The following is a 26,712-nucleotide window of genomic DNA, read 5'->3' as shown; positions in this document are numbered from 1 at the left end:
AGAAAGTTGAAAAGTTTCTGGTCTATCTCCTTGCTTATTTTACTGTCAAGATATAAAGATAGAGTATGAAGCATACGAACTTGGTAGAACAGAGTAGATCAATATGACGTTGCGAAATATTGCATTATCAGTAGTTTAGAAGATAGCCGGAAACAAGTTAATAAATATGTAATAACGCAAAAACATAGCTGTTTGTACTTATAGGTATCCAGATCGTGACTGCAACTACGTTTCTAAGTCTTTAACCACACTGTGTTGTTACATTGGTGAGTAAAAACGAATGCCTCCTAACCGAAGGCCCCCGAACCGTTAACTTGTTGTCTGAAAATAAAATATACATTTTACTCAACTGCGTTACCCACTCCAGTCAGCAGATGGCGGTATGGGAATTTAAGGCAATGCTGTTAGTGAGACGTATAATGTAGTGGACGGAACTCTTCTTTCAACAGCAGCAACAGTTAGTAAGACACCTCGGTAGCTTGCTAGACAAAATAGCCCATCCAATAAGGCTCTTTAGACGCTTTCGTGTATATCAGCCACTGTGTTTTAAACCCACTTCTTTCGTCTTGTTTGTTACCCCATTTATTTTAAATTGTTACGTTGTTATTAGTCAGCTAGCGGGCTGGTTAAGTTAGCACTAGCCTAGCTAGCTAACATTCCCGACCATGAGTTCACTAAGCTACTCTCCTCCTGCTGAAGAAGAGGAGGCCTGCTGGACGGAGAAAGAAGCCTTCGTAAAAGAGGAGGAGGAAGAGGAGGATGTCACAATACAAAAACAAGTAGAGGGTGAGGCTGTTACCGTGAAAGAAGAAGAGAAAGACGTTACAGTGAAAGAAGAAGACGCGTTCAGAGTGAAAGAAGAGGATGTTACTGTAAAAGAAGAGGATGTTACTGTAAAAGAAGAGGAGGAAGAGAACGTTTTTGGAGTGAAAGAGGAGGGGGAGATGACTGTCACATCGAAAAAGGAGGAGGAAGAAGAGGAGGAAACTGGATATCTGGGCCCTGTTTCCCAAACGCATCTAAAGGCATCCAGTGGTTCTAATGATGAACTTAGCAGTAAGATGGTTTTGAGAAACCGTTCCCTGATTAACACTAGTAAGTACGGTCTTAAAAACAGACGCACAAACTCTGCAGTTGTTGAACTGATGTTTGGTGTTAAAGGGGAAATCTGCAGTTGTTGAACTGATGTGTGGTGTTAAAGGGGAAATCTGCAGTTGTTGAACTGATGTGTGTTAAAAGGGAAATCTGCAGTTGTTGAACTGATGTGTGTTAAAGGGGAAATCTGCCGTTGCTACATCCATAGTCAGACTATTTATTTATAGCCATTGATTCTTGAAGAATATAACACATGCCTCATGAGCTTAGTTCAACTGTTGTACCCCATCAGAACCTCAAATAAGCTTGTTTACTCCAATGTTTAGAAACAATGTAAATCAACACTGTATAGCCTCAACATTGTTAAAACTATAATGTTGATATCATGGATGTTCAGTCCTTGCGTCCATAGGTCTGTCTATGAATTTGAGAGTAGTTACATTTCTCCAGACCCATCCATCATCTTACTACCTAAACAGTGGTGGAATGACAGCTTTGTTATTGTTTGGACTGCAGATTAGTTGATTGATGTGTGGCTTTTTTAAAGGGGCAACCTAGGATTTAAACAGCAACAAAATGGCTGCCTGAGACTTGGTTTGGTAAACGGTTTAGGAATGGGGGCTGGAGAAATATAACCACTCTCAAATTCATAGAGAAAGCAATTGTAGCAACCTTAACCCAAAACCTAGAGACCTCTTTAAGAAGTTCAGACATCTTGGTGTAACAGTTATAAGGTGTTGGCTTGACAGTCGCTGGACCCAGGTTTGAGTTCAGCTCAGGGCTTCCCCCTGAATTCACTACACTATGAATACAAGGACTGGCCATCCATAAGGTCAAAATGATAGTTTTCACCAGATTTTGATGCTCTACAGTGTTTGTTTACACAAGTTTATGTTTTGGTTTCTGTTGGGGTTATACAAGCTTATGTTTTGGTTTCTGATGGGGTTATACAAGCTTATGTTTTGGTTTCTGTTGGGGTTACACAAGTTTATGTTTTGGTTTCTGTTGGGGTTATACAAGTTTATGTTTTGGTTTCTGTTGGGGTTATACAAGCCTATGTTTTGGTTTCTGATGGGGTTATACAAGCTTATGTTTTGGTTTCTGTTGGGGTTATACAAGCTTATGTTTTGGTTTCTGTTGGGGTTATACAAGCTTATGTTTTGGTTTCTGTTGGGGTTATACAAGCTTATGTTTTGGTTTCTGTTGGGGTTATACAAGTTTATGTTTTGGTTTCTGTTGGGGTTATACAAGCTTATGTTTTGGTTTCTGATGGGGTTATACAAGCTTATGTTTTGGTTTCTGTTGGGGTTATACAAGCTTATGTTTTGGTTTCTGTTGGGGTTATACAAGTTTATGTTTTGGTTTCTGATGGGGTTATACAAGCTTATGTTTTGGTTTCTGTTGGGGTTATACAAGTTTATGTTTTGGTTTCTGTTGGGGTTATACAAGCTTATGTTTTGGTTTCTGATGGGGTTCAAAACAGCTGAAACATTTGAGTCATTTCTAAGTTATATTCTTCAAGAATCAATAGCTATTATGGCTGACCCTATTTAGTCGTTTGTTCGGTCAGATTGTTTTAGTCAAACTGTCGCAAATATATACTTATGTACGTACAGTCACTGTGGCGTCGATGCACTTATTAATGAAGCCGTTGACTGATGTGGTAAACTCCTCAATGCCACCGGATGAATCCCTGAACATATTCCAGTCTGTTTTAGTGAAACAGTCCTGTAGCTGAGCATCCGCTTCATCGGACCACCTCCTTATTGAGCTGGTACTTCCTGTTTCAGGGTTTGCTTGTAGCAGGAATCAGTAGGATAGAGTTATGTTCATATTTACCAGATGGAGGGTGAGGGAGAGCTTTGTATGTGTCCCTATGTGTGGAGTAAAAGTGATCTAGAGTTTCTTTTCCCTCTAGTCCCCCCTGATCTTACCAGACTCTGCTGTTCTGATCTAGTTTTTCCCTCTAGTCCCCCTGATCTTACCAGACTCTGCTGTTCTGATCTAGTTTTTCTCTCTAGTCCCCCCTGATCTTACCAGACTCTGCTGTTCTGATCTAGTTTTTCCCTCTAGTCCCCCTGATCTTACCAGACTCTGCTGTTCTGATCTAGTTTTTCCCTCTAGTCCCCCCTGATCTTACCAGACTCTGCTGTTCTGATCTAGTTTTCCCCTCTAGTCCCCCCTGATCTTACCAGACTCTGCTGTTCTGATCTAGTTTTCCCTCTAGTCCCCCTGATCTTACCAGATTCTGCTGTTCTGATCTAGTTTTTCCCTCTAGTCCCCCTGATCTTACCAGACTCTGCTGTTCTGATCTAGTTTTCCCCTCTAGTCCCCCCTGATCTTACCAGACTCTGCTGTTCTGATCTAGTTTTTCCCTCTAGTCCCCCCTGATCTTACCAGACTCTGCTGTTCTCATCTAGTTTTCCCCTCTAGTCCCCCCTGATCTTACCAGACTCTGCTGTTCTGATCTAGTTTTTCCCTCTAGTCCCCCCTGATCTTACCAGACTCTGCTGTTCTGATCTAGTTTTTCCCTCTAGTCCCCCCTGATCTTACCAGACTCTGCTGTTCTGATCTAGTTTTTCCCTCTAGTCCCCCCTGATCTTACCAGACTCTGCTGTTCTGATCTAGTTTTCCCTCTAGTCCCCCCTGATCTTACCAGACTCTGCTGTTCTGATCTAGTTTTTCCCTCTAGTCCCCCCTGATCTTACCAGACTCTGCTGTTCTGATCTAGTTTTTCCCTCTAGTCCCCCCTGATCTTACCAGACTCTGCTGTTCTGATCTAGTTTTCCCTCTAGTCCCCCTGATCTTACCAGACTCTGCTGTTCTGATCTAGTTTTCCCCTCTAGTCCCCCCTGATCTTACCAGACTCTGCTGTTCTGATCTAGTTTTCCCCTCTAGTCCCCCTGATCTTACCAGACTCTGCTGTTCTGATCTAGTTTTCCCTCTAGTCCCCCTGATCTTACCAGACTCTGCTGTTCTGATCTAGTTTTCCCCTCTAGTCCCCCTGATCTTACCAGACTCTGCTGTTCTGATCTAGTTTTCCCTCTAGTCCCCCTGATCTTACCAGACTCTGCTGTTCTGATCTAGTTTTCCCTCTAGTCCCCCCTGATCTTACCAGACTCTGCTGTTCTGATCTAGTTTTTCCCTCTAGTCCCCCTGATCTTACCAGACTCTGCTGTTCTGATCTAGTTTTTCCCTCTAGTCCCCCCTGATCTTACCAGACTCTGCTGTTCTGATCTAGTTTTCCCTCTAGTCCCCCCTGATCTTACCAGACTCTGCTGTTCTGATCTAGTTTTTCCCTCTAGTCCCCCCTGATCTAACAGACTCTGCTGTTCTGATCTAGTTTTTCCCTCTAGTCCCCCCTGATCTTACCAGACTCTGCTGTTCTGATCTAGTTTTTCCCTCTAGTCCCCCCTGATCTTACCAGACTCTGCTGTTCTGATCTAGTTTTCCTTCTAGTCCCCCTGATCTTACCAGACTCTGCTGTTCTGATCTAGTTTTCCCCTCTAGTCCCCCCTGATCTTACCAGACTCTGCTGTTCTGATCTAGTTTTCCCCTCTAGTCCCCCTGATCTTACCAGACTCTGCTGTTCTGATCTAGTTTTCCCTCTAGTCCCCCTGATCTTACCAGACTCTGCTGTTCTGATCTAGTTTTCCCTCTAGTCCCCCCTGATCTTACCAGACTCTGCTGTTCTGATCTAGTTTTTCCCTCTAGTCCCCCTGATCTTACCAGACTCTGCTGTTCTGATCTAGTTTTTCCCTCTAGTCCCCCCTGATCTTACCAGACTCTGCTGTTCTGATCTAGTTTTCCCTCTAGTCCCCCCTGATCTTACCAGACTCTGCTGTTCTGATCTAGTTTTCCCTCTAGTCCCCCCTGATCTTACCAGACTCTGCTGTTCTGATCTAGTTTTTCCCTCTAGTCCCCCTGATCTTACCAGACTCTGCTGTTCTGATCTAGTTTTTCCCTCTAGTCCCCCCTGATCTTACCAGACTCTGCTGTTCTGATCTAGTTTTCCCCTCTAGTCCCCCCTGATCTTACCAGATTCTGCTGTTCTGATCTAGTTTTTCCCTCTAGTCCCCCTGATCTTACCAGACTCTGCTGTTCTGATCTAGTTTTTCCCTCTAGTCCCCCCTGATCTTACCAGACTCTGCTGTTCTGATCTAGTTTTTCCCTCTAGTCCCCCCTGATCTTACCAGACTCTGCTGTTCTGATCTAGTTTTTCCCTCTAGTCCCCCTGATCTTACCAGACTCTGCTGTTCTGATCTAGTTTTTCCCTCTAGTCCCCCTGATCTTACCAGACTCTGCTGTTCTGATCTAGTTTTTCCCTCTAGTCCCCCCTGATCTTACCAGACTCTGCTGTTCTGATCTAGTTTTTCCCTCTAGTCCCCCCTGATCTTACCAGACTCTGCTGTTCTGATCTAGTTTTTCCCTCTAGTCCCCCCTGATCTTACCAGACTCTGCTGTTCTGATCTAGTTTTTCCCTCTAGTCCCCCCTGATCTTACCAGACTCTGCTGTTCTGATCTAGTTTTCCCCTCTAGTCCCCCCTGATCTTACCAGACTCTGCTGTTCTGATCTAGTTTTCCCTCTAGTCCCCCTGATCTTACCAGATTCTGCTGTTCTGATCTAGTTTTTCCCTCTAGTCCCCCTGATCTTACCAGACTCTGCTGTTCTGATCTAGTTTTCCCCTCTAGTCCCCCTGATCTTACCAGACTCTGCTGTTCTGATCTAGTTTTCCCTCTAGTCCCCCTGATCTTACCAGACTCTGCTGTTCTGATCTAGTTTTCCCTCTAGTCCCCCCTGATCTTACCAGACTCTGCTGTTCTGATCTAGTTTTTCCCTCTTGTCCCCCCTGATCTTACCAGACTCTGCTGTTCTGATCTAGTTTTTCCCTCTAGTCCCCCTGATCTTACCAGACTCTGCTGTTCTGATCTAGTTTTTCCCTCTAGTCCCCCCTGATCTTACCAGACTCTGCTGTTCTGATCTAGTTTTCCCTCTAGTCCCCCCTGATCTTACCAGACTCTGCTGTTCTGATCTAGTTTTTCCCTCTAGTCCCCCCTGATCTTACCAGACTCTGCTGTTCTGATCTAGTTTTTCCCTCTAGTCCCCCCTGATCTTACCAGACTCTGCTGTTCTGATCTAGTTTTTCCCTCTAGTCCCCCTGATCTTACCAGACTCTGCTGTTCTGATCTAGTTTTTCCCTCTAGTCCCCCCTGATCTTACCAGACTCTGCTGTTCTGATCTAGTTTTCCCCTCTAGTCCCCCCTGATCTTACCAGACTCTGCTGTTCTGATCTAGTTTTTCCCTCTAGTCCCCCTGATCTTACCAGACTCTGCTGTTCTGATCTAGTTTTTCCCTCTAGTCCCCCTGATCTTACCAGACTCTGCTGTTCTGATCTAGTTTTCCCTCTAGTCCCCCCTGATCTTACCAGACTCTGCTGTTCTGATCTAGTTTTTCCCTCTAGTCCCCCCTGATCTTAACAGACTCTGCTGTTCTGATCTAGTTTTTCCCTCTAGTCCCCCCTGATCTTACCAGACTCTGCTGTTCTGATCTAGTTTTTCCCTCTAGTCCCCCCTGATCTTACCAGACTCTGCTGTTCTGATCTAGTTTTTCCCTCTAGTCCCCCCTGATCTTACCAGACTCTGCTGTTCTGATCTAGTTTTCCCTCTAGTCCCCCCTGATCTTACCAGACTCTGCTGTTCTGATCTAGTTTTTCCCTCTAGTCCCCCCTGATCTTACCAGACTCTGCTGTTCTGATCTAGTTTTCCCCTCTAGTCCCCCTGATCTTACCAGATTCTGCTGTTCTGATCTAGTTTTTCCCTCTAGTCCCCCCTGATCTTACCAGACTCTGCTGTTCTGATCTAGTTTTTCCCTCTAGTCCCCCCTGATCTCACCAGACTCTGCTGTTCTGATCTAGTTTTTCCCTCTAGTCCCCCCTGATCTTACCAGACTCTGCTGTTCTGATCTAGTTTTTCCCTCTAGTCCCCCCTGATCTTACCAGACTCTGCTGTTCTGATCTAGTTTTCCCTCTAGTCCCCCCTGATCTTACCAGACTCTGCTGTTCTGATCTAGTTTTTCCCTCTAGTCCCCCCTGATCTTACCAGACTCTGCTGTTCTGATCTAGTTTTCCCTCTAGTCCCCCCTGATCTTACCAGACTCTGCTGTTCTGATCTAGTTTTCCCTCTAGTCCCCCTGATCTTACCAGACTCTGCTGTTCTGATCTAGTTTTCCCTCTAGTCCCCCCTGATCTTACCAGACTCTGCTGTTCTGATCTAGTTTTCCCTCTAGTCCCCCCTGATCTTACCAGACTCTGCTGTTCTGATCTAGTTTTCCCTCTAGTCCCCCCTGATCTTACCAGATTCTGCTGTTCTGATCTAGTTTTTCCCTCTAGTCCCCCTGATCTTACCAGACTCTGCTGTTCTGATCTAGTTTTTCCCTCTAGTCCCCCCTAATCTTACCAGACTCTGCTGTTCTGATCTAGTTTTTCCCTCTTGTCCCCCCTGATCTTACCAGACTCTGCTGTTCTGATCTAGTTTTTCCCTCTAGTCCCCCCTGATCTTACCAGACTCTGCTGTTCTGATCTAGTTTTTACCTCTAGTCCCCCCTGATCTTACCAGACTCTGCTGTTCTGATCTAGTTTTTCCCTCTAGTCCCCCCTGATCTTACCAGACTCTGCTGTTCTGATCTAGTTTTCCCTCTAGTCCCCCTGATCTTACCAGACTCTGCTGTTCTGATCTAGTTTTCCCCTCTAGTCCCCCCTGATCTCACCAGACTCTGCTGTTCTGATCTAGTTTTTCCCTCTTGTCCCCCCTGATCTTACCAGACTCTGCTGTTCTGATCTAGTTTTCCCCTCTAGTCCCCCCTGATCTTACCAGACTCTGCTGTTCTGATCTAGTTTTTCCCTCTAGTCCCCCCTGATCTTACCAGACTCTGCTGTTCTGATCTAGTTTTTCCCTCTAGTCCCCCCTGATCTTACCAGACTCTGCTGTTCTGATCTAGTTTTTCCCTCTAGTCCCCCCTGATCTTACCAGACTCTGCTGTTCTGATCTAGTTTTCCCTCTAGTCCCCCCTGATCTTACCAGACTCTGCTGTTCTGATCTAGTTTTTCCCTCTAGTCCCCCCTGATCTTACCAGACTCTGCTGTTCTGATCTAGTTTTCCCTCTAGTCCCCCTGATCTTACCAGACTCTGCTGTTCTGATCTAGTTTTCCCTCTAGTCCCCCCTGATCTTACCAGACTCTGCTGTTCTGATCTAGTTTTCCCTCTAGTCCCCCCTGATCTTACCAGACTCTGCTGTTCTGATCTAGTTTTCCCTCTAGTCCCCCCTGATCTTACCAGATTCTGCTGTTCTGATCTAGTTTTTCCCTCTAGTCCCCCTGATCTTACCAGACTCTGCTGTTCTGATCTAGTTTTCCCTCTAGTCCCCCTGATCTTACCAGACTCTGCTGTTCTGATCTAGTTTTTCCCTCTAGTCCCCCCTGATCTTACCAGACTCTGCTGTTCTGATCTAGTTTTTCCCTCTAGTCCCCCCTGATCTTACCAGACTCTGCTGTTCTGATCTAGTTTTCCCTCTAGTCCCCCTGATCTTACCAGACTCTGCTGTTCTGATCTAGTTTTCCCCTCTAGTCCCCCCTGATCTCACCAGACTCTGCTGTTCTGATCTAGTTTTTCCCTCTAGTCCCCCTGATCTTACCAGACTCTGCTGTTCTGATCTAGTTTTCCCTCTAGTCCCCCCTGATCTTACCAGACTCTGCTGTTCTGATCTAGTTTTCCCCTCTAGTCCCCCCTGATCTTACCAGACTCTTTTGTTCTGATCTAGTTTTTCCCTCTAGTCCCCCCTGATCTTACCAGACTCTGCTGTTCTGATCTAGATTTCCCCTCTAGTACCCCCTGATCTTACCAGACTCTGCTGTTCTGATCTAGTTTTTCCCTCTAGTCCCCCCTGATCTTACCAGACTCTGCTGTTCTGATCTAGATTTCCCCTCTAGTCCCCCCTGATCTTACCAGACTCTGCTGTTCTGATCTAGTTTTTCCCTCTTGTCCCCCCTGATCTTACCAGACTCTGCTGTTCTGATCTAGTTTTCCCCTCTAGTCCCCCTGATCTTACCAGATTCTGCTGTTCTGATCTAGTTTTTCCCTCTAGTCCCCCCTGATCTTACCAGACTCTGCTGTTCTGATCTAGTTTTTCCCTCTAGTCCCCCCTGATCTTACCAGACTCTGCTGTTCTGATCTAGTTTTTCCCTCTAGTCCCCCCTGATCTTACCAGACTCTGCTGTTCTGATCTAGTTTTTCCCTCTAGTCCCCCCTGATCTTACCAGACTCTGCTGTTCTGATCTAGTTTTCCCTCTAGTCCCCCCTGATCTTACCAGACTCTGCTGTTCTGATCTAGTTTTCCCTCTAGTCCCCCTGATCTTACCAGACTCTGCTGTTCTGATCTAGTTTTCCCTCTAGTCCCCCCTGATCTTACCAGACTCTGCTGTTCTGATCTAGTTTTCCCTCTAGTCCCCCCTGATCTTACCAGACTCTGCTGTTCTGATCTAGTTTTCCCTCTAGTCCCCCCTGATCTTACCAGATTCTGCTGTTCTGATCTAGTTTTTCCCTCTAGTCCCCCTGATCTTACCAGACTCTGCTGTTCTGATCTAGTTTTCCCTCTAGTCCCCCTGATCTTACCAGACTCTGCTGTTCTGGTCTAGTTTTTCCCTCTAGTCCCCCCTGATCTTACCAGACTCTGCTGTTCTGATCTAGTTTTTCCCTCTAGTCCCCCCTGATCTTACCAGACTCTGCTGTTCTGATCTAGTTTTTCCCTCTAGTCCCCCCTGATCTTACCAGACTCTGCTGTTCTGATCTAGTTTTTCCCTCTAGTCCCCCCTGATCTTACCAGACTCTGCTGTTCTGATCTAGTTTTTCCCTCTAGTCCCCCTGATCTTACCAGATTCTGCTGTTCTGATCTAGTTTTTCCCTCTAGTCCCCCCTGATCTTACCAGACTCTGCTGTTCTGATCTAGTTTTTCCCTCTAGTCCCCCTGATCTTACCAGATTCTGCTGTTCTGATCTAGTTTTTCCCTCTAGTCCCCCCTGATCTTACCAGACTCTGCTGTTCTGATCTAGTTTTCCCCTCTAGTCCCCCCTGATCTTACCAGACTCTGCTGTTCTGATCTAGTTTTCCCCTCTAGTCCCCCCTGATCTTACCAGACTCTGCTGTTCTGATCTAGTTTTTCCCTCTTGTCCCCCCTGATCATACCAGACTCTGCTGTTCTGATCTAGTTTTTCCCTCTAGTCCCCCCTGATCTTACCAGACTCTGCTGTTCTGATCTAGTTTTTCCCTCTAGTCCCCCCTGATCTTACCAGACTCTGCTGTTCTGATCTAGTTTTTCCCTCTAGTCCCCCCTGATCTTACCAGACTCTGCTGTTCTGATCTAGTTTTTCCCTCTAGTCCCCCCTGATCTTACCAGACTCTGCTGTTCTGATCTAGTTTTCCCTCTAGTCCCCCTGATCTTACCAGACTCTGCTGTTCTGATCTAGTTTTTCCCTCTAGTCCCCCTGATCTTACCAGACTCTGCTGTTCTGATCTAGTTTTTCCCTCTAGTCCCCCCTGATCTTACCAGACTCTGCTGTTCTGATCTAGATTTCCCCTCTAGTCCCCCCTGATCTTACCAGACTCTGCTGTTCTGATCTAGTTTTTCCCTCTAGTCCCCCCTGATCTTACCAGACTCTGCTGTTCTGATCTAGATTTCCCCTCTAGTCCCCCCTGATCTTACCAGACTCTGCTGTTCTGATCTAGTTTTTCCCTCTTGTCCCCCCTGATCTTACCAGACTCTGCTGTTCTGATCTAGTTTTCCCCTCTAGTCCCCCTGATCTTACCAGATTCTGCTGTTCTGATCTAGTTTTTCCCTCTAGTCCCCCCTGATCTTACCAGACTCTGCTGTTCTGATCTAGTTTTTCCCTCTAGTCCCCCCTGATCTTACCAGACTCTGCTGTTCTGATCTAGTTTTTCCCTCTAGTCCCCCCTGATCTTACCAGACTCTGCTGTTCTGATCTAGTTTTTCCCTCTAGTCCCCCCTGATCTTACCAGACTCTGCTGTTCTGATCTAGTTTTCCCTCTAGTCCCCCCTGATCTTACCAGACTCTGCTGTTCTGATCTAGTTTTCCCTCTAGTCCCCCTGATCTTACCAGACTCTGCTGTTCTGATCTAGTTTTCCCTCTAGTCCCCCCTGATCTTACCAGACTCTGCTGTTCTGATCTAGTTTTCCCTCTAGTCCCCCCTGATCTTACCAGATTCTGCTGTTCTGATCTAGTTTTTCCCTCTAGTCCCCCTGATCTTACCAGACTCTGCTTTTCTGATCTAGTTTTCCCTCTAGTCCCCCTGATCTTACCAGACTCTGCTGTTCTGGTCTAGTTTTTCCCTCTAGTCCCCCCTGATCTTACCAGACTCTGCTGTTCTGATCTAGATTTCCCCTCTAGTCCCCCCTGATCTTACCAGACTCTGCTGTTCTGATCTAGTTTTTCCCTCTAGTCCCCCCTGATCTTACCAGACTCTGCTGTTCTGATCTAGTTTTTCCCTCTAGTCCCCCTGATCTTACCAGACTCTGCTGTTCTGATCTAGTTTTTCCCTCTAGTCCCCCCTGATCTTACCAGACTCTGCTGTTCTGATCTAGTTTTTCCCTCTAGTCCCCCCTGATCTTACCAGACTCTGCTGTTCTGATCTAGATTTCCCCTCTAGTCCCCCCTGATCTTACCAGACTCTGCTGTTCTGATCTAGTTTTTCCCTCTTGTCCCCCCTGATCTTACCAGACTCTGCTGTTCTGATCTAGTTTTTCCCTCTAGTCCCCCCTGATCTTACCAGACTCTGCTGTTCTGATCTAGTTTTCCCTCTAGTCCCCCTGATCTTACCAGACTCTGCTGTTCTGATCTAGTTTTCCCCTCTAGTCCCCCCTGATCTCACCAGACTCTGCTGTTCTGATCTAGTTTTTCCCTCTAGTCCCCCTGATCTTACCAGACTCTGCTGTTCTGATCTAGTTTTCCCTCTAGTCCCCCCTGATCTTACCAGACTCTGCTGTTCTGATCTAGTTTTCCCCTCTAGTCCCCCCTGATCTTACCAGACTCTTTTGTTCTGATCTAGTTTTTCCCTCTAGTCCCCCCTGATCTTACCAGACTCTGCTGTTCTGATCTAGATTTCCCCTCTAGTCCCCCCTGATCTTACCAGACTCTGCTGTTCTGATCTAGTTTTTCCCTCTAGTCCCCCCTGATCTTACCAGACTCTGCTGTTCTGATCTAGATTTCCCCTCTAGTCCCCCCTGATCTTACCAGACTCTGCTGTTCTGATCTAGTTTTTCCCTCTTGTCCCCCCTGATCTTACCAGACTCTGCTGTTCTGATCTAGTTTTCCCCTCTAGTCCCCCTGATCTTACCAGATTCTGCTGTTCTGATCTAGTTTTTCCCTCTAGTCCCCCCTGATCTTACCAGACTCTGCTGTTCTGATCTAGTTTTTCCCTCTAGTCCCCCCTGATCTTACCAGACTCTGCTGTTCTGATCTAGTTTTTCCCTCTAGTCCCCCCTGATCTTACCAGACTCTGCTGTTCTGATCTAGTTTTTCCCTCTAGTCCCCCCTGATCTTACCAGACTCTGCTGTTCTGATCTAGTTTTCCCTCTAGTCCCCCCTGATCTTACCAGACTCTGCTGTTCTGATCTAGTTTTCCCTCTAGTCCCCCTGATCTTACCAGACTCTGCTGTTCTGATCTAGTTTTCCCTCTAGTCCCCCCTGATCTTACCAGACTCTGCTGTTCTGATCTAGTTTTCCCTCTAGTCCCCCCTGATCTTACCAGACTCTGCTGTTCTGATCTAGTTTTCCCTCTAGTCCCCCCTGATCTTACCAGATTCTGCTGTTCTGATCTAGTTTTTCCCTCTAGTCCCCCTGATCTTACCAGACTCTGCTGTTCTGATCTAGTTTTCCCTCTAGTCCCCCTGATCTTACCAGACTCTGCTGTTCTGGTCTAGTTTTTCCCTCTAGTCCCCCCTGATCTTACCAGACTCTGCTGTTCTGATCTAGTTTTTCCCTCTAGTCCCCCCTGATCTTACCAGACTCTGCTGTTCTGATCTAGTTTTTCCCTCTAGTCCCCCCTGATCTTACCAGACTCTGCTGTTCTGATCTAGTTTTTCCCTCTAGTCCCCCCTGATCTTACCAGACTCTGCTGTTCTGATCTAGTTTTTCCCTCTAGTCCCCCCTGATCTTACCAGACTCTGCTGTTCTGATCTAGTTTTTCCCTCTAGTCCCCCCTGATCTTACCAGACTCTGCTGTTCTGATCTAGTTTTTCCCTCTAGTCCCCCTGATCTTACCAGATTCTGCTGTTCTGATCTAGTTTTTCCCTCTAGTCCCCCCTGATCTTACCAGACTCTGCTGTTCTGATCTAGTTTTTCCCTCTAGTCCCCCTGATCTTACCAGATTCTGCTGTTCTGATCTAGTTTTTCCCTCTAGTCCCCCCTGATCTTACCAGACTCTGCTGTTCTGATCTAGTTTTCCCCTCTAGTCCCCCCTGATCTTACCAGACTCTGCTGTTCTGATCTAGTTTTCCCCTCTAGTCCCCCCTGATCTTACCAGACTCTGCTGTTCTGATCTAGTTTTTCCCTCTTGTCCCCCCTGATCATACCAGACTCTGCTGTTCTGATCTAGTTTTTCCCTCTAGTCCCCCCTGATCTTACCAGACTCTGCTGTTCTGATCTAGTTTTTCCCTCTAGTCCCCCCTGATCTTACCAGACTCTGCTGTTCTGATCTAGTTTTTCCCTCTAGTCCCCCCTGATCTTACCAGACTCTGCTGTTCTGATCTAGTTTTTCCCTCTAGTCCCCCCTGATCTTACCAGACTCTGCTGTTCTGATCTAGTTTTCCCTCTAGTCCCCCTGATCTTACCAGACTCTGCTGTTCTGATCTAGTTTTTCCCTCTAGTCCCCCTGATCTTACCAGATTCTTCTGTTCTGATCTAGTTTTTCCCTCTAGTCCCCCCTGATCTTACCAGACTCTGCTGTTCTGATCTAGTTTTCCCCTCAATTCCCCCCTGATCTTACCAGACTCTGCTGTTCTGATCTAGTTTTTCCCTCTAGTCCCCCCTGATCTTACCAGACTCTGCTGCTCTGATCTAGTTTTTCCCTCTAGTCCCCCCTGATCTTACCAGACTCTGCTGTTCTGATCTAGTTTTTCCCTCTAGTCCCCCCTGATCTTACCAGACTCTGCTGTTCTGATCTAGTTTTTCCCTCTAGTCCCCCCTGATCTTACCAGACTCTGCTGTTCTGATCTAGTTTTTCCCTCTAGTCCCCCCTGATCTTACCAGACTCTGCTGTTCTGATCTAGTTTTTCCCTCTAGTCCCCCCTGATCTTACCAGATTCTGCTGTTCTGATCTAGTTTTTCCCTCTAGTCCCCCCTGATCTTACCAGACTCTGCTGTTCTGATCTAGTTTTTCCCTCTAGTCCCCCCTGATCTTACCAGACTCTGCTGTTCTGATCTAGTTTTTCCCTCTAGTCCCCCCTGATCTTACCAGACTCTGCTGTTCTGATCTAGTTTTTCCCTCTAGTCCCCCCTGATCTTACCAGACTCTGCTGTTCTGATCTAGTTTTCCCTCTAGTCCCCCTGATCTTACCAGACTCTGCTGTTCTGATCTAGTTTTTCCCTCTAGTCCCCCTGATCTTACCAGATTCTGCTGTTCTGATCTAGTTTTTCCCTCTAGTCCCCCCTGATCTTACCAGACTCTGCTGTTCTGATCTAGTTTTCCCCTCTAGTCCCCCCTGATCTTACCAGACTCTGCTGTTCTGATCTAGTTTTTCCCTCTAGTCCCCCCTGATCTTACCAGATTCTGCTGTTCTGATCTAGTTTTTCCCTCTAGTCCCCCCGATCTTACCAGACTCTGCTGTTCTGATCTAGTTTTTCCCTCTAGTCCCCCTGATCTTACCAGACTCTGCTGTTCTGATCTAGTTTTTCCCTCTAGTCCCCCCTGATCTTACCAGATTCTGCTGTTCTGATCTAGTTTTTCCCTCTAGTCCCCCCTGATCTTACCAGACTCTGCTGTTCTGATCTAGTTTTTCCCTCTAGTCCCCCCTGATCTTACCAGACTCTGCTGTTCTGATCTAGTTTTTCCCTCTAGTCCCCCCTGATCTTACCAGACTCTGCTGTTCTGATCTAGTTTTCCCTCTAGTCCCCCTGATCTTACCAGACTCTGCTGTTCTGATCTAGTTTTCCCCTCTAGTCCCCCCTGATCTTACCAGACTCTGCTGTTCTGATCTAGATTTTCCCTCTAGTCCCCCTGATCTTACCAGATTCTGCTGTTCTGATCTAGTTTTTCCCTCTAGTCCCCCCTGATCTTACCAGACTCTGCTGTTCTGATCTAGTTTTTCCCTCTAGTCCCCCCTGATCTTACCAGACTCTGCTGTTCTGATCTAGTTTTTCCCTCTAGTCCCCCCTGATCTTACCAGACTCTGCTGTTCTGATCTAGTTTTCCCTCTAGTCCCCCCTGATCTTACCAGACTCTGCTGTTCTGATCTAGTTTTCCCTCTAGTCCCCCCTGATCTTACCAGACTCTGCTGTTCTGATCTAGTTTTTCCCTCTAGTTCCCCCTGATCTTCCCAGACTCTGCTGTTCTGATCTAGTTTTTCCCTCTTGTCCCCCTGATCTTACCAGACTCTGCTGTTCTGATCTAGATTTTCCCTCTAGTCCCCCTGATCTTACCAGATTCTGCTGTTCTGATCTAGTTTTTCCCTCTAGTCCCCCCTGATCTTACCAGACTCTGCTGTTCTGATCTAGTTTTCCCTCTAGTCCCCCCTGATCTTACCAGACTCTGCTGTTCTGATCTAGTTTTCCCTCTAGTCCCCCCTGATCTTACCAGACTCTGCTGTTCTGATCTAGTTTTTCCCTCTAGTTCCCCCTGATCTTCCCAGACTCTGCTGTTCTGATCTAGTTTTTCCCTCTAGTCCCCCTGATCTTACCAGACTCTGCTGTTCTGATCTAGTTTTTCCCTCTAGTCCCCCTGATCTTACCAGACTCTGCTGTTCTGATCTAGTTTTTCCCTCTAGTCCCCCCTGATCTTACCAGACTCTGCTGTTCTGATCTAGTTTTTCCCTCTAGTCCCCCTGATCTTACCAGACTCTGCTGTTCTGATCTAGTTTTTCCCTCTAGTCCCCCTGATCTTACCAGACTCTGCTGTTCTGATCTAGTTTTTCCCTCTAGTCCCCCCTGATCTTACCAGATTCTGCTGTTCTGATCTAGTTTTTCCCTCTAGTCCCCCCTGATCTTACCAGACTCTGCCGTTCAATCCTGTCGATGCATAGAAAAACCAGCTAGATGTATATTGTCCTTTTTCAGCCATGACTCTGAGAAGCAGCTATATTATATTAGTATATTACAGTTCTTAATGTTCCGTTGATAGGAGAGTCTCAAACAGACCTCGTCCAGTTTATTCTCCAGTGATTGCACATTCGCCAATAGAACTGAGGGTAGAGGAGATTTATTCACTCTAGTCTCATCAGGGTGCCCCCTGCGCCGGCCTCTATAGAACCTTCTTCAAGTGTCGGGGATTTGGGCCTGATCCCGGACAATCAATATGTCTTTCTCCTCTGACTTATTGAAGTAAAAGTCCTCGTCCAAGTCAAGGTCAGTGAAAAGTGTTCTGATATCCAGAAGCTCTTTTCGGTCATAGGAAACAATGGTGGAAACATTATGTTTAAAACAAGTTATGATCATCATAAAAAACCTCACAAAATACCACAATTGGTCAGGAGCCAATAAAACGTCCGCTTTCCAATGCAGCACCATTCTAAATACAATTTTCACGAATTAGACTACGTGAACAAGAAGCACAATATATTTTAATGGATGTGAGATAATTACCTTCTCTGTAATATAGTATAGCTTTGAAATCGTGACATTATGTACTTTCGAGGAAAATAGGCAGGTTTCTTGACTGGTTTTTAGAAGGGGTTTCGTAACTATTAGCTTAGCAAGCACGTGACGCAGCATGACAACGTGAACTCGATTGGTCGACAGTCTGTTGGACGGGCGTTAATGTTTGGAAACTTTTAAAACTTTTCCAGAAAGTTTTTCCTTTAAAACATTTTGGTTTACTAGCCTGTTAAATTTGAATCCAATGACGCGTTTGCTCTCAGTTAATCATGTGCTTGTGGATATTTCAATTCCTGCTGTTTTGTTGTGATTGGCTTTATGAGCTGTGCTGGTTGGAATTTCGTGGAGTACCAGCGTTAGCCTACGTTGCTACCATCATGCCGCCCAAAGTTAAAGAAGGTTGGAGTAATGGAGAGAACAGTGTTTAACTATGACAGGTATGTGATCTTTTACATCAACACAAATATGTCCACAAGCAATCGTTACAGCAACAGGAAAATAGCTTCAACAGCCTTGTCCAAATACTGGTGGACTCAACTAACAAAAGAAAGGACGATCTGACCAGAGAGGTGCAAGACCTTAAGAACAGTTTACAGGTCTCCCAGGGAGAGGTTCATGTCCTGAAAGAGACTTGCAGCAAGATGGCAACAAACTGTATGTCCCCGTGAGATGACATCATCACTGTCTGTGAATTATTATTACAGATGACATCATCACTGTCTGGGAATTATTATTACAGATGACATCATCACTGTCTGAGAATTATTATTACAGATGACATCATCACTGTCTGTGTTTCCCCAGTCATCTGTAATAATAATTCAGACTGTCTAGAGCACGTGTCAAACACAAGGACCTCCGGTCCGTGACACATTTCTATACGGCCCGCGCAGTTATTTGGCTTGTCAATTCAGTTTGGCCTGCTTCCATACCGCCCGTGATGCGCTGCACTACAAGTCCCAGAAAGCACTGCCAACGTGCTGCACGCCTAACGTCAGTGGATTGCCACAGACACACCCCACTTCCCAGATCCACACACAGACCCACACACGAGCCAGCCAGTGTGCTGTATCATAACACTAATGCTATCTACCAGACTGAAAGTTTAAACATGTTGTAGGCTTAACAATGAATAACCTAAAAACGAAACTATTTTATTTAACACATATTAAACCCCTATTTTAGGCACCAAACAACTTCTATATTCTGTAGACTTCCATTCATTTATTAGACTGGTACCGAACTACCTTCAAACCAGTCTTGTCAGGTTTCTGGGCCTCCTAAAGCAAAACAATGTAGGTGATCATATTAGTGTTGGAGCCCAAACTGTTTGGACGCTACAAACGTTTTTTTTTTTCTTCCTGTGAGAAGACTGATTTTTACAACACCACTGTAGCTCTGCCACCTTTCGGCGCTGATGAGGAAGGCTGATATCGGCAGATGCAGTGGATTGAGATGCAGCCTATATACAGATACAGATATCTGTAGATTAAACAGACAGATTCTTATGGTGATTTTAGTATTATACGAATTACGTTTCAGTGGGTGTGAACACATCAACTCTAAGGGGTTAACCTGTCTCCTCCCCCCTCATCTACACTGATTTGGACTGGATTTAACAAGTGACATCAATAAGGATCATATCTTTCACCTGGATTCTCCTGGTCAGTCTGTCGTGGAAAGAGCAGGTGTTCATAATGTTTTGTACACTCAGTGTATATAGTCTTTTATTCCTGTAAGTTCACATGTGGAACTGCATGAAATGTGTTTTTGTTTCCAGTCATTTAGAAATGTGATCCCAATGTCCCACATTGTCCTCTTTATTAATAGAAAGACTCATATACAGTATAGTATTAGTTTAAAACTAAAATGGACCAATCCTGGATCGCCCCCTGTATTATCAGCCACTGAAATAGGACAGACTTTGTCCCCTCTCTGTTTGTCTGCTCAACCCAGAGTGAAACCAAAACACCCCATGTAGCCCATGGCAACCTGATGACTCAGAGTCACGTCATAAACAAGTAGAATGACCACCGTGGGGGAAAACAACTGATGTTCACCATCTGGGACCATTCAACAGTCTAGATTTACCAGGTTATTATTAAATAAACTGTTAACCATCTGGGACCATTCAACAGCCTAGATTTACCAGGTTATTACTAAATAAACTGTTCACCATCTGGGACCATTCAACAGCCTAGATTTACCAGGTTATTACTAAATAAACTGTTCACCATCTGGGACCATTCAACAGCCTAGATTTACCAGGTTATTACTAAATAAACTGTTCACCATCTGGGACCATTCAACAGTCTAGATTTACCAGGTTATTACTAAATAAACTGTTCACCATCTGGGACCATTCAACAGTCTAGATTTACCAGGTTATTACTAAATAAACTGTTCACCATCTGGGACCATTCAACAGTCTAGATTTACCAGGTTATTACTAAATAAACTGTTCACCATCTGGGACCATTCAACAGTCTAGATTTACCAGGTTATTACTAAATAAACTGTTAACCATCTGGGACCATTCAACAGTCTAGATTTACCAGGTTATTACTAAATAAACTGTTCACCATCTGGGACCATTCAACAGTCTAGATTTACCAGGTTATTACTAAATAAACTGTTCACCATCTGGGACCATTCAACAGTCTAGATTTACCAGGTTATTACTAAATAAACTGTTCACCATCTGGGACCATTCAACAGCCTAGATTTACCAGGTTATTACTAAATAAACTGTTCACCATCTGGGACCATTCAACAGCCTAGATTTACCAGGTTATTACTAAATAAACTGTTCACCATCTGGGACCATTCAACAGTCTAGATTTACCAGGTTATTACTAAATAAACTGTTCACCATCTGGGACCATTCAACAGTCTAGATTTACCAGGTTATTACTAAATAAACTGTTCACCATCTGGGACCATTCAACAGTCTAGATTTACCAGGTTATTACTAAATAAACTGTTCACCTGTAAGGACTGTCATCAGGAATGGACCAAGGCGCAGCGGAATGTGGATACTCATATTTTTAATAAACACGAGTAAAGCATCCACAGGACAAAAAACAATAAACACGACAGGAACAGTTTTGCAGGCACACAAAACGCAATGCAAAAACAACTACCCACAACCCCAAAGAAAAACACACACCTGTTTATAGGACTCCCAATCAGAGGCAACTAGAACCACCTGCCTCCAATTGAGAGTCCAACAACCAATCTACCCATAACACAAAAACCTCTGCCACGTCCTGACCAAAACTAATACAATTGCTCCCTCTGCTGGTCAGGACGTGACAGTACCCCCCCCCCCCCCCCCCCCCAAAGGTGCAGACCCCGGAATGCACCTTAAAAAAGAAAACACAAAAAATCCCCAATACCCCAACAAAACCAATAAACAATACCCCGTAAACAATAAGGGAGGGAAGGGAGGGTGGCTGTCGTCAACGACGGCACTGTGCTACACCCTCCCTCCCCAACCCACCTATCCTGGAGGTGGCTCAGGTGAGTGACGTGGACCTCGCTCCACCTTCCGCGTTGCCCACTTCGGTGGCACCGATGGCTGCACCGGGCAGACGGGCCACTCGGGCTGACCCGGGCAGACGGACCACTCTGGCTGGGCCGGAGGACAGGCGGGCCACTCTGGCTGGGCCGGAGGACAGGCGGGTCACTCGGGCTGGGCCGGAGGACAGGCGGGCCACTCGGGCTGGGCCGGAGGACAGGCGGGCCACTCGGGCTGGGCCGGAGGACAGGCGGGCCACTCAGGCTGGCCCGGAGGACAGGCGGGCTGGACCGGAGGACAGGCGGGGCACCCTGGCAGATCCGGGCAGGCGGGCCACTCTGGCTGATCCGGGCAGGCGGGCCACTCTGGCTGATCCGGGCAGGCGGGCCACTCTGGCTGATCCGGGCAGGCGGGCCACTCTGGCTGATCCGGGCAGGCGGGCCACTCTGGCTGATCCGGGCAGGCGGGCCATTGGCTGATCCGGGCAGGCGGGCCACTGGCTGATCCGGGCAGTCGGGCCACTCTGGCAGCTCCGGGCAGTCGGGCCACTCTGGCAGCTTCGGGCAGTCGGGCCACTCTGGCAGCTCCGGGCAGTCGGGCCACTCTGGCAGCTCCGGGCAGTCGGGCCACTCTGGCATCTCCTGACTAGCGGGCCACTCTGGCTGATCCGGGAAGACGGGCCGCTCTGGCATCTCCTGACTAGCGGGCGGCTCTGGCGGCTCCTGACAGGCGGGCGGCTCTGGCGGCTCCTGACAGGCGGCGGCTCTGGCGGCTCCTGACAGGCGGGCGGCTCTGGCGGCTCCTGACAGGCGGGCGGCTCTGGCGGCTCCTGACAGGCGGGCGGCTCTGGCGGCTCCTGACTGGCGGGCGGCTCTGGCGACTCCTGACTGGCGGGCGGCTCTGGCGACTCCTGACTGGCGGTCGGCTCTGGCAGCTCCTGACTGGCAAGGCTGGGCTGACGCACTAGACGCCTGATGCGTGGGGCTGGTACTGGACATGCCAGCCTGGAGACACGCACCACAATGCTAGTGTGTATAGCGGGAAACACCGGACCGTAGAGGCGCACTGGCGGTCTTGAGCGCAGGGTTGGCATCACCCCTTCAGGCTTGATGCTCACTCCTCCCTGGCATATGCGGGGCGCTGGTACTGTGCGTGCCGGCCTGAAAATCCCAGGCCTCACCACAGCCCCTACCACAAAGCACGGGACCTGTCCAGTCTGTCTCTGCCCCACAAGGGTACGGGGAGCTGGCCTGGGGCTCCAATCTCGCCCCGCCAAACAGCCCTTGTGCCCCCCCAAAATTTTTTATTGGGGCTGCCTTTCGGGTTCCCTTAGCTCCCTTCGTTTGTCCTCCCAGAATCGTCGTTCACTCTGCCAAGTCCATTCATCAACCCGATGCTCCTTCCTCCTCCGCTGCTTGGTCCTTATGTGGTGGGTAGTTCTGTAAGGACTGTCGTCAGGAATGGACCAAGGCGCAGCGGGAATGTGGATACTCATATTTTTTATAAACACGAGTAAAGCATCCACAGGACAAAAAACAATAAACACGACAGATTTACCAGGTTATTACTAAATAAACTGTTCACCATCTGGGACCATTCAACAGTCTAGATTTACCAGGTTATTACTAAATAAACTGTTCACCATCTGGGACCATTCAACAGTCTAGATTTTCCAGGTTATTACTTCTTTTTGGGGTTCTCATAGGCTTACAATTGTTGTTTTGATTATTTCTTGAGTCGCTAAGATATTTGGTTTTGATCGTTGCAAAATACCTATTTTGGATGCAGCAGTTGTTAGCCTGAATGGTAATGCTCATTGGCGTGCTGGTAGCAAAGCTAGCCAAAGAGCATTTTACTGATTGAAGTGTTTTTTAAGTAGAAAGCAGCTGATTTGCGACGATTGCACAAACATTATATTAAGCAGGAGATTCAAGCGAGCCTTGCAATTATAATCCAAAAGTAGTGTGAAATGCACTCACAAGCAACCTGGAAATGGAGGCTATATTTGCTGTCAGCCTATGAGAACTCCCCTGAGTTTTCCCCCATGGTGGTGAATTAGTGAATAGCGACACAGAACTTAATGTGAGTTTCCTTGAGTAGCACTCCTGATCTTGTCCTGATATTGTGTGGTAATATGCAGAATACATTGTGAAAAACTAAAGTCTTCGCTCACCATTTTTGCTCCATGCAGATATACTACATCCATAACTAGTGGTTTCTGTATTAGCAGGGAGGAGTTTCTGCAACATATTGCATGTGCATCGCCCTCATGCGGCAATTTCAGCACAGAAAGGGGACTATATTCTAGCCTAGAGTCATCAACTTTACTACTCAAGTGAAAAAAATAAGACAAAATATGACTGTTGTTGATCACTGACTGTCATGTTAAGACAATTTTCAAATAAGTTTATAAAACCATTTAAACATTCATTACAGATGTAAGTTGTTGTACAACATCATGGGCATCACCTTTCAGCTAAAAGAAACAGTGGATTTCTGCTGTTGTGGTCTTTAACCATCTGTCTGACTTTGTTGTTCACACAGGAGAGAGACATGACTATCGTGGATCGTCTGGGGAGCCTCAACAACCTCATGAAGCTGACGAGGCAGAGAAGAGTCTTTCTACATCAGAACACCACAAGAAATACCAGCGGAAACACACAGGGAAGAAATCTCACCACTGCTCTGACTGTGGGAAGAGTTACTCAAGATTAGATTCACTAAAAGTACACCAGAGAATTCACACAGGCGATACAGCTCACTGCTCTGACTGTGGGAAGAGATTCACCTCTTCAGCAGACCTAAAAAGACATGAGAGAATCCATACAGGAGAGAAGCCTTATAGCTGTGATCAATGTGGGAAGAGATTTACTCACTCAAGCTGCCTGAAGGTACATCAGAGAACACACACTGGAGAGAAACCTTATAGCTGTGATCAATGTGAGAAGAGATTTGTTACATCTAGCCGTCTGACTATACACCAGAGAACACACACAGGAGAGAAACCTTATAGCTGTGATCAATGTGGGAAAGGTTTTAATGTTCGAAGTGGCCTGAAAACACACCAGACAACACACACAGGGGAGAAATCTTTTAGTTGCTCTGACTGTGGGAAGACCTTTTCAAAATTATATACATTACAATTACACCAGACAATTCACACTGGGGAGAAACTTTATAGCTGTAATCAATGTAGGAAGAGTTTTAATCACTCAAGCTTGCTGAAGGTACATCAGAGAACACACACAGGAGAGAAATCTTTTATAGCTGTGATCAATGTGGGAAGCGATGTGTTACATCTAGCAGACTGACTATACACCAGCGGACACACGAGAGAACCCTTGTAGCTGTAATCGATGTGGGAAGAGTTTTACTCAGCCAAACATCCTGATATCACACCAGAGAACACACATAGGAGAGACACCTCATAGCTGTGATCGATGTGGGAAGAGAAACGCTGGTGAAAGAAATACATGGAGTTGTTTCATGACATCAATACGATGATGTCACAGTGTAGAATGTTTAAACATTGTAGTAGGAGTATTTTAATGAATAATGTCACAATGTAGAACCCTAAACGTTTGCCCCCTGTTCTATTGATTCCAGCATGATATGGATATTAGCCTCATCAGGGGAAAAAAAATACAGGTTCTGAAATGAAAGAGTACTATTTATGTGATTAACAAAAAGTGTTGTGTTACACTTACCACGTTGGCGACCCACTTGAATCAAAATGTAACACTTCAAAATGTATCTAGCTATTTTCTACAAGTTGTCCTCTAACCAGTGATGTACACATTATTCCCAGATTCCGTGTGGTTTTTGAGCTGTTAGTTTTAACAGGACGTGCAACCTCATCTCCCTCCTCTCCACAATTGATTTCAACATGATATCGATGAGTGATGACAAATAAGTGTTGCGTTCCTTTGTTTAATGACCCCTACATTTAAATGCATCACTCCAAAATGTAGCTGACTGTCTTTTGCAGGTTGTCCTCTAATCAGTGAGGTAAAATACATCTCCCATTTCCATGTGTTATTTTAGTTGTGTTAGTTTCAACAGCACGTACAACCTGATTTCCCCCCATCAGTGATTTATTGTTACAACAGTGTTTTTGGTGGTTGGGCAGTTTTATAAGGTGGTTGTTTAAAAAAATACAAGTAATATGATTACTATTGTGTTTTTGTAGATAGTACATTTTATGTTTAGGTTTTCAATATATCACAAACAGATTCTTCATATTGGTTATTGATTTGGACACGTTAAAACTGTGTTTTGACATTGGGCTCCTCCCACATAGCAAAATGTCGTTGAAAAGAAGACTGCCCTTACATCCAATCTACGTTTTTTTTTTTACATTTATTTAAAGACGTATTTTTTCAACGATTACATTTTTTATTATTCCATGCCTCACCATTAAGTGAATTACTGCCAATACATATTAACAAAGGGGTGTACATTTTGTTTTGATATTTCGTCATATTTACATTTCATGTCACATTTAGTAATCATAATTATTATTTATGCAACCAACTGACCATTTTTTGGTACAATTATATTGTTTACAAAGAATGGAATAAACAAGCTTATATTTTTGGTCGGATATTACATCCTATTCTTACTATTTTAATCAATGGCATTTCCTTAGAATGCTCATTAGTATTTCAGTTTTTATTGCTATTCTTGAGTTTTTATCCTCTTATGTTTGTTGTGGTGTAAATATTTAGTGTAGTTTTTATTTTCATCGTTTTTATTAGTTGCATCCATGTCTGAAATGTGCTGTATAAATAAAGCTTGATTTGATTTGAACATATTGTAAAAACAATATCCCAACCACCGACCAATCAACAGACTCTATCAAAACCAATGATGAAATATGTGCAAAAGCAACACAAATCTTGGTCCATCTCAGTATATATTCAGTGTATCTTCCACTATGTCTAAATCGTGCATAGTATGTAAGTTCCTTATCACTTTTCAACTAATCCAGTACATTTTTGTTGAACATTTTGAAATTGTAGTGTAATATAGAAATACTCATCAACTGGCTGAGTCACCATATAGTTTGGAAATGATCCAACCATTATGTAGGTTGGTGGACATGATCCAACCATTATGTAGGTTGGTGGAAATGATTGATTCATCCATTATGTAGGTTGGTGGAAATTATCCAACCATTATGTTGGTTGGTGAAAATGATCCAACCATTATGTAGGTTGGTGAAAATGATCCATCCATTATGTAGGTTGGTGGAAATGATCCAACCATTATGTAGGTTGGTGGAAATGATCCAAACATTATGTAGGTTGGTGGAAATGATCCAACCATTATGTAGGTTGGTGGAAATGATCCAAACATTATGTAGGTTGGTGGAAATCCCCATCGACTGAATGAGTCACCATTTACTTTCAGTGCCCTCCACTAACATTGGCACTCTTGGTAAATATGAGCAAAACGTTTATCCTCTTGGTCTTTCATTCAAAATATTCACATAACTCTAACCTTTAATTAAAGTAACATAATTAAAAGAAAAAATACATTCTTATCATCAAATATATGTGTGGCACAATTATAGGCACCCCTTCATTCAATACTTTGTGCAACTTCCCTTTGCCAAGATAACATCTCTGACTGAGTCTTCTCCTATAATGCGTAATGAGGTTGGAGAACACATGGCAAGGGATCTGAGACCATTCCTCCATACAGAATCTCTGATGCTGAGGTCCACACTTGTTAACTCTCCTCTTCAGCTCATCCCACAGGTTTTCTATGGGGTTTAGGTCAGGGGACTGGGATGGCCATGGCAAAACCTTGATTCTGTGGTCAGTGAACCATTTTTGGGTTGATTTTGAGGTGTTCTTTGGATCATTGTCCTGCTGGAAGATCCAACCACGGCCCAGTTTAAGCTTCCTAGCAGAGGCAGTCAGGTTTTGGTTTAATATCTGCTGGTACTTGATGGAGTCCATGATAATATGTTTCCTAACAAGTTGTCCAGGGCCTTTGGAAGAAAAACAGCCCCACAACATCAAAGATCCACCACCATAGTTCACAGTGGGGATGAGGTACTTTTCTGCATGGATATCTTTCTGTCTACGCCAAACCCACCTCTGGTGTTTGTCTCCAAAAAGCTATATTTTGGTCTCATCTGAACATAGAACCCGGTCCCATTGAAAGTTCCAGTAACGTTTGGCAAACTGTAGGCGCTTGAGTTTGTTGTTTGAT

General features: G+C 45.4%; 1 protein-coding gene across 1 annotated transcript; it reads left to right on the top strand.

The window, feature by feature from the left end:
- Positions 1-437: 437 nt before the first annotated feature.
- On the top strand, positions 438-25,299 carry LOC123725377 (uncharacterized). Its single transcript, XM_082958496.1, has 2 exons — positions 438-1,095; positions 23,035-25,299. The coding sequence occupies exons 1-2, from the start codon at positions 666-668 to the stop codon at positions 23,799-23,801; spliced, it is 1,197 nt and encodes a 398-aa protein (XP_082814622.1). The 5' UTR covers positions 438-665; the 3' UTR covers positions 23,802-25,299.
- Positions 25,300-26,712: the final 1,413 nt, after the last annotated feature.

Source organism: Salmo salar, chromosome 12 (genome assembly GCF_965601325.2).
Source record: "Salmo salar chromosome 12, fSalSal1, whole genome shotgun sequence".
In the NCBI taxonomy this organism is placed as follows: Eukaryota; Metazoa; Chordata; class Actinopteri; order Salmoniformes; family Salmonidae; genus Salmo; species Salmo salar.
The sequence above is the reverse complement of the archived record's forward strand: the minus strand, read 5'-3'. Positions and strand labels throughout refer to the sequence as shown.

Coding starts and splice junctions, on each gene's coding strand:
- LOC123725377 (XM_082958496.1), top strand. CDS start 666: ATGAGTTCACTAAGCTACTCTCCTCCTGCTGAAGAAGAGGAGGCCTGC. Junction 1,096..23,034: donor CCGTTCCCTGATTAACACTA/GTAAGTACGGTC, acceptor TTGTTCACACAG/GAGAGAGACATGACTATCGT.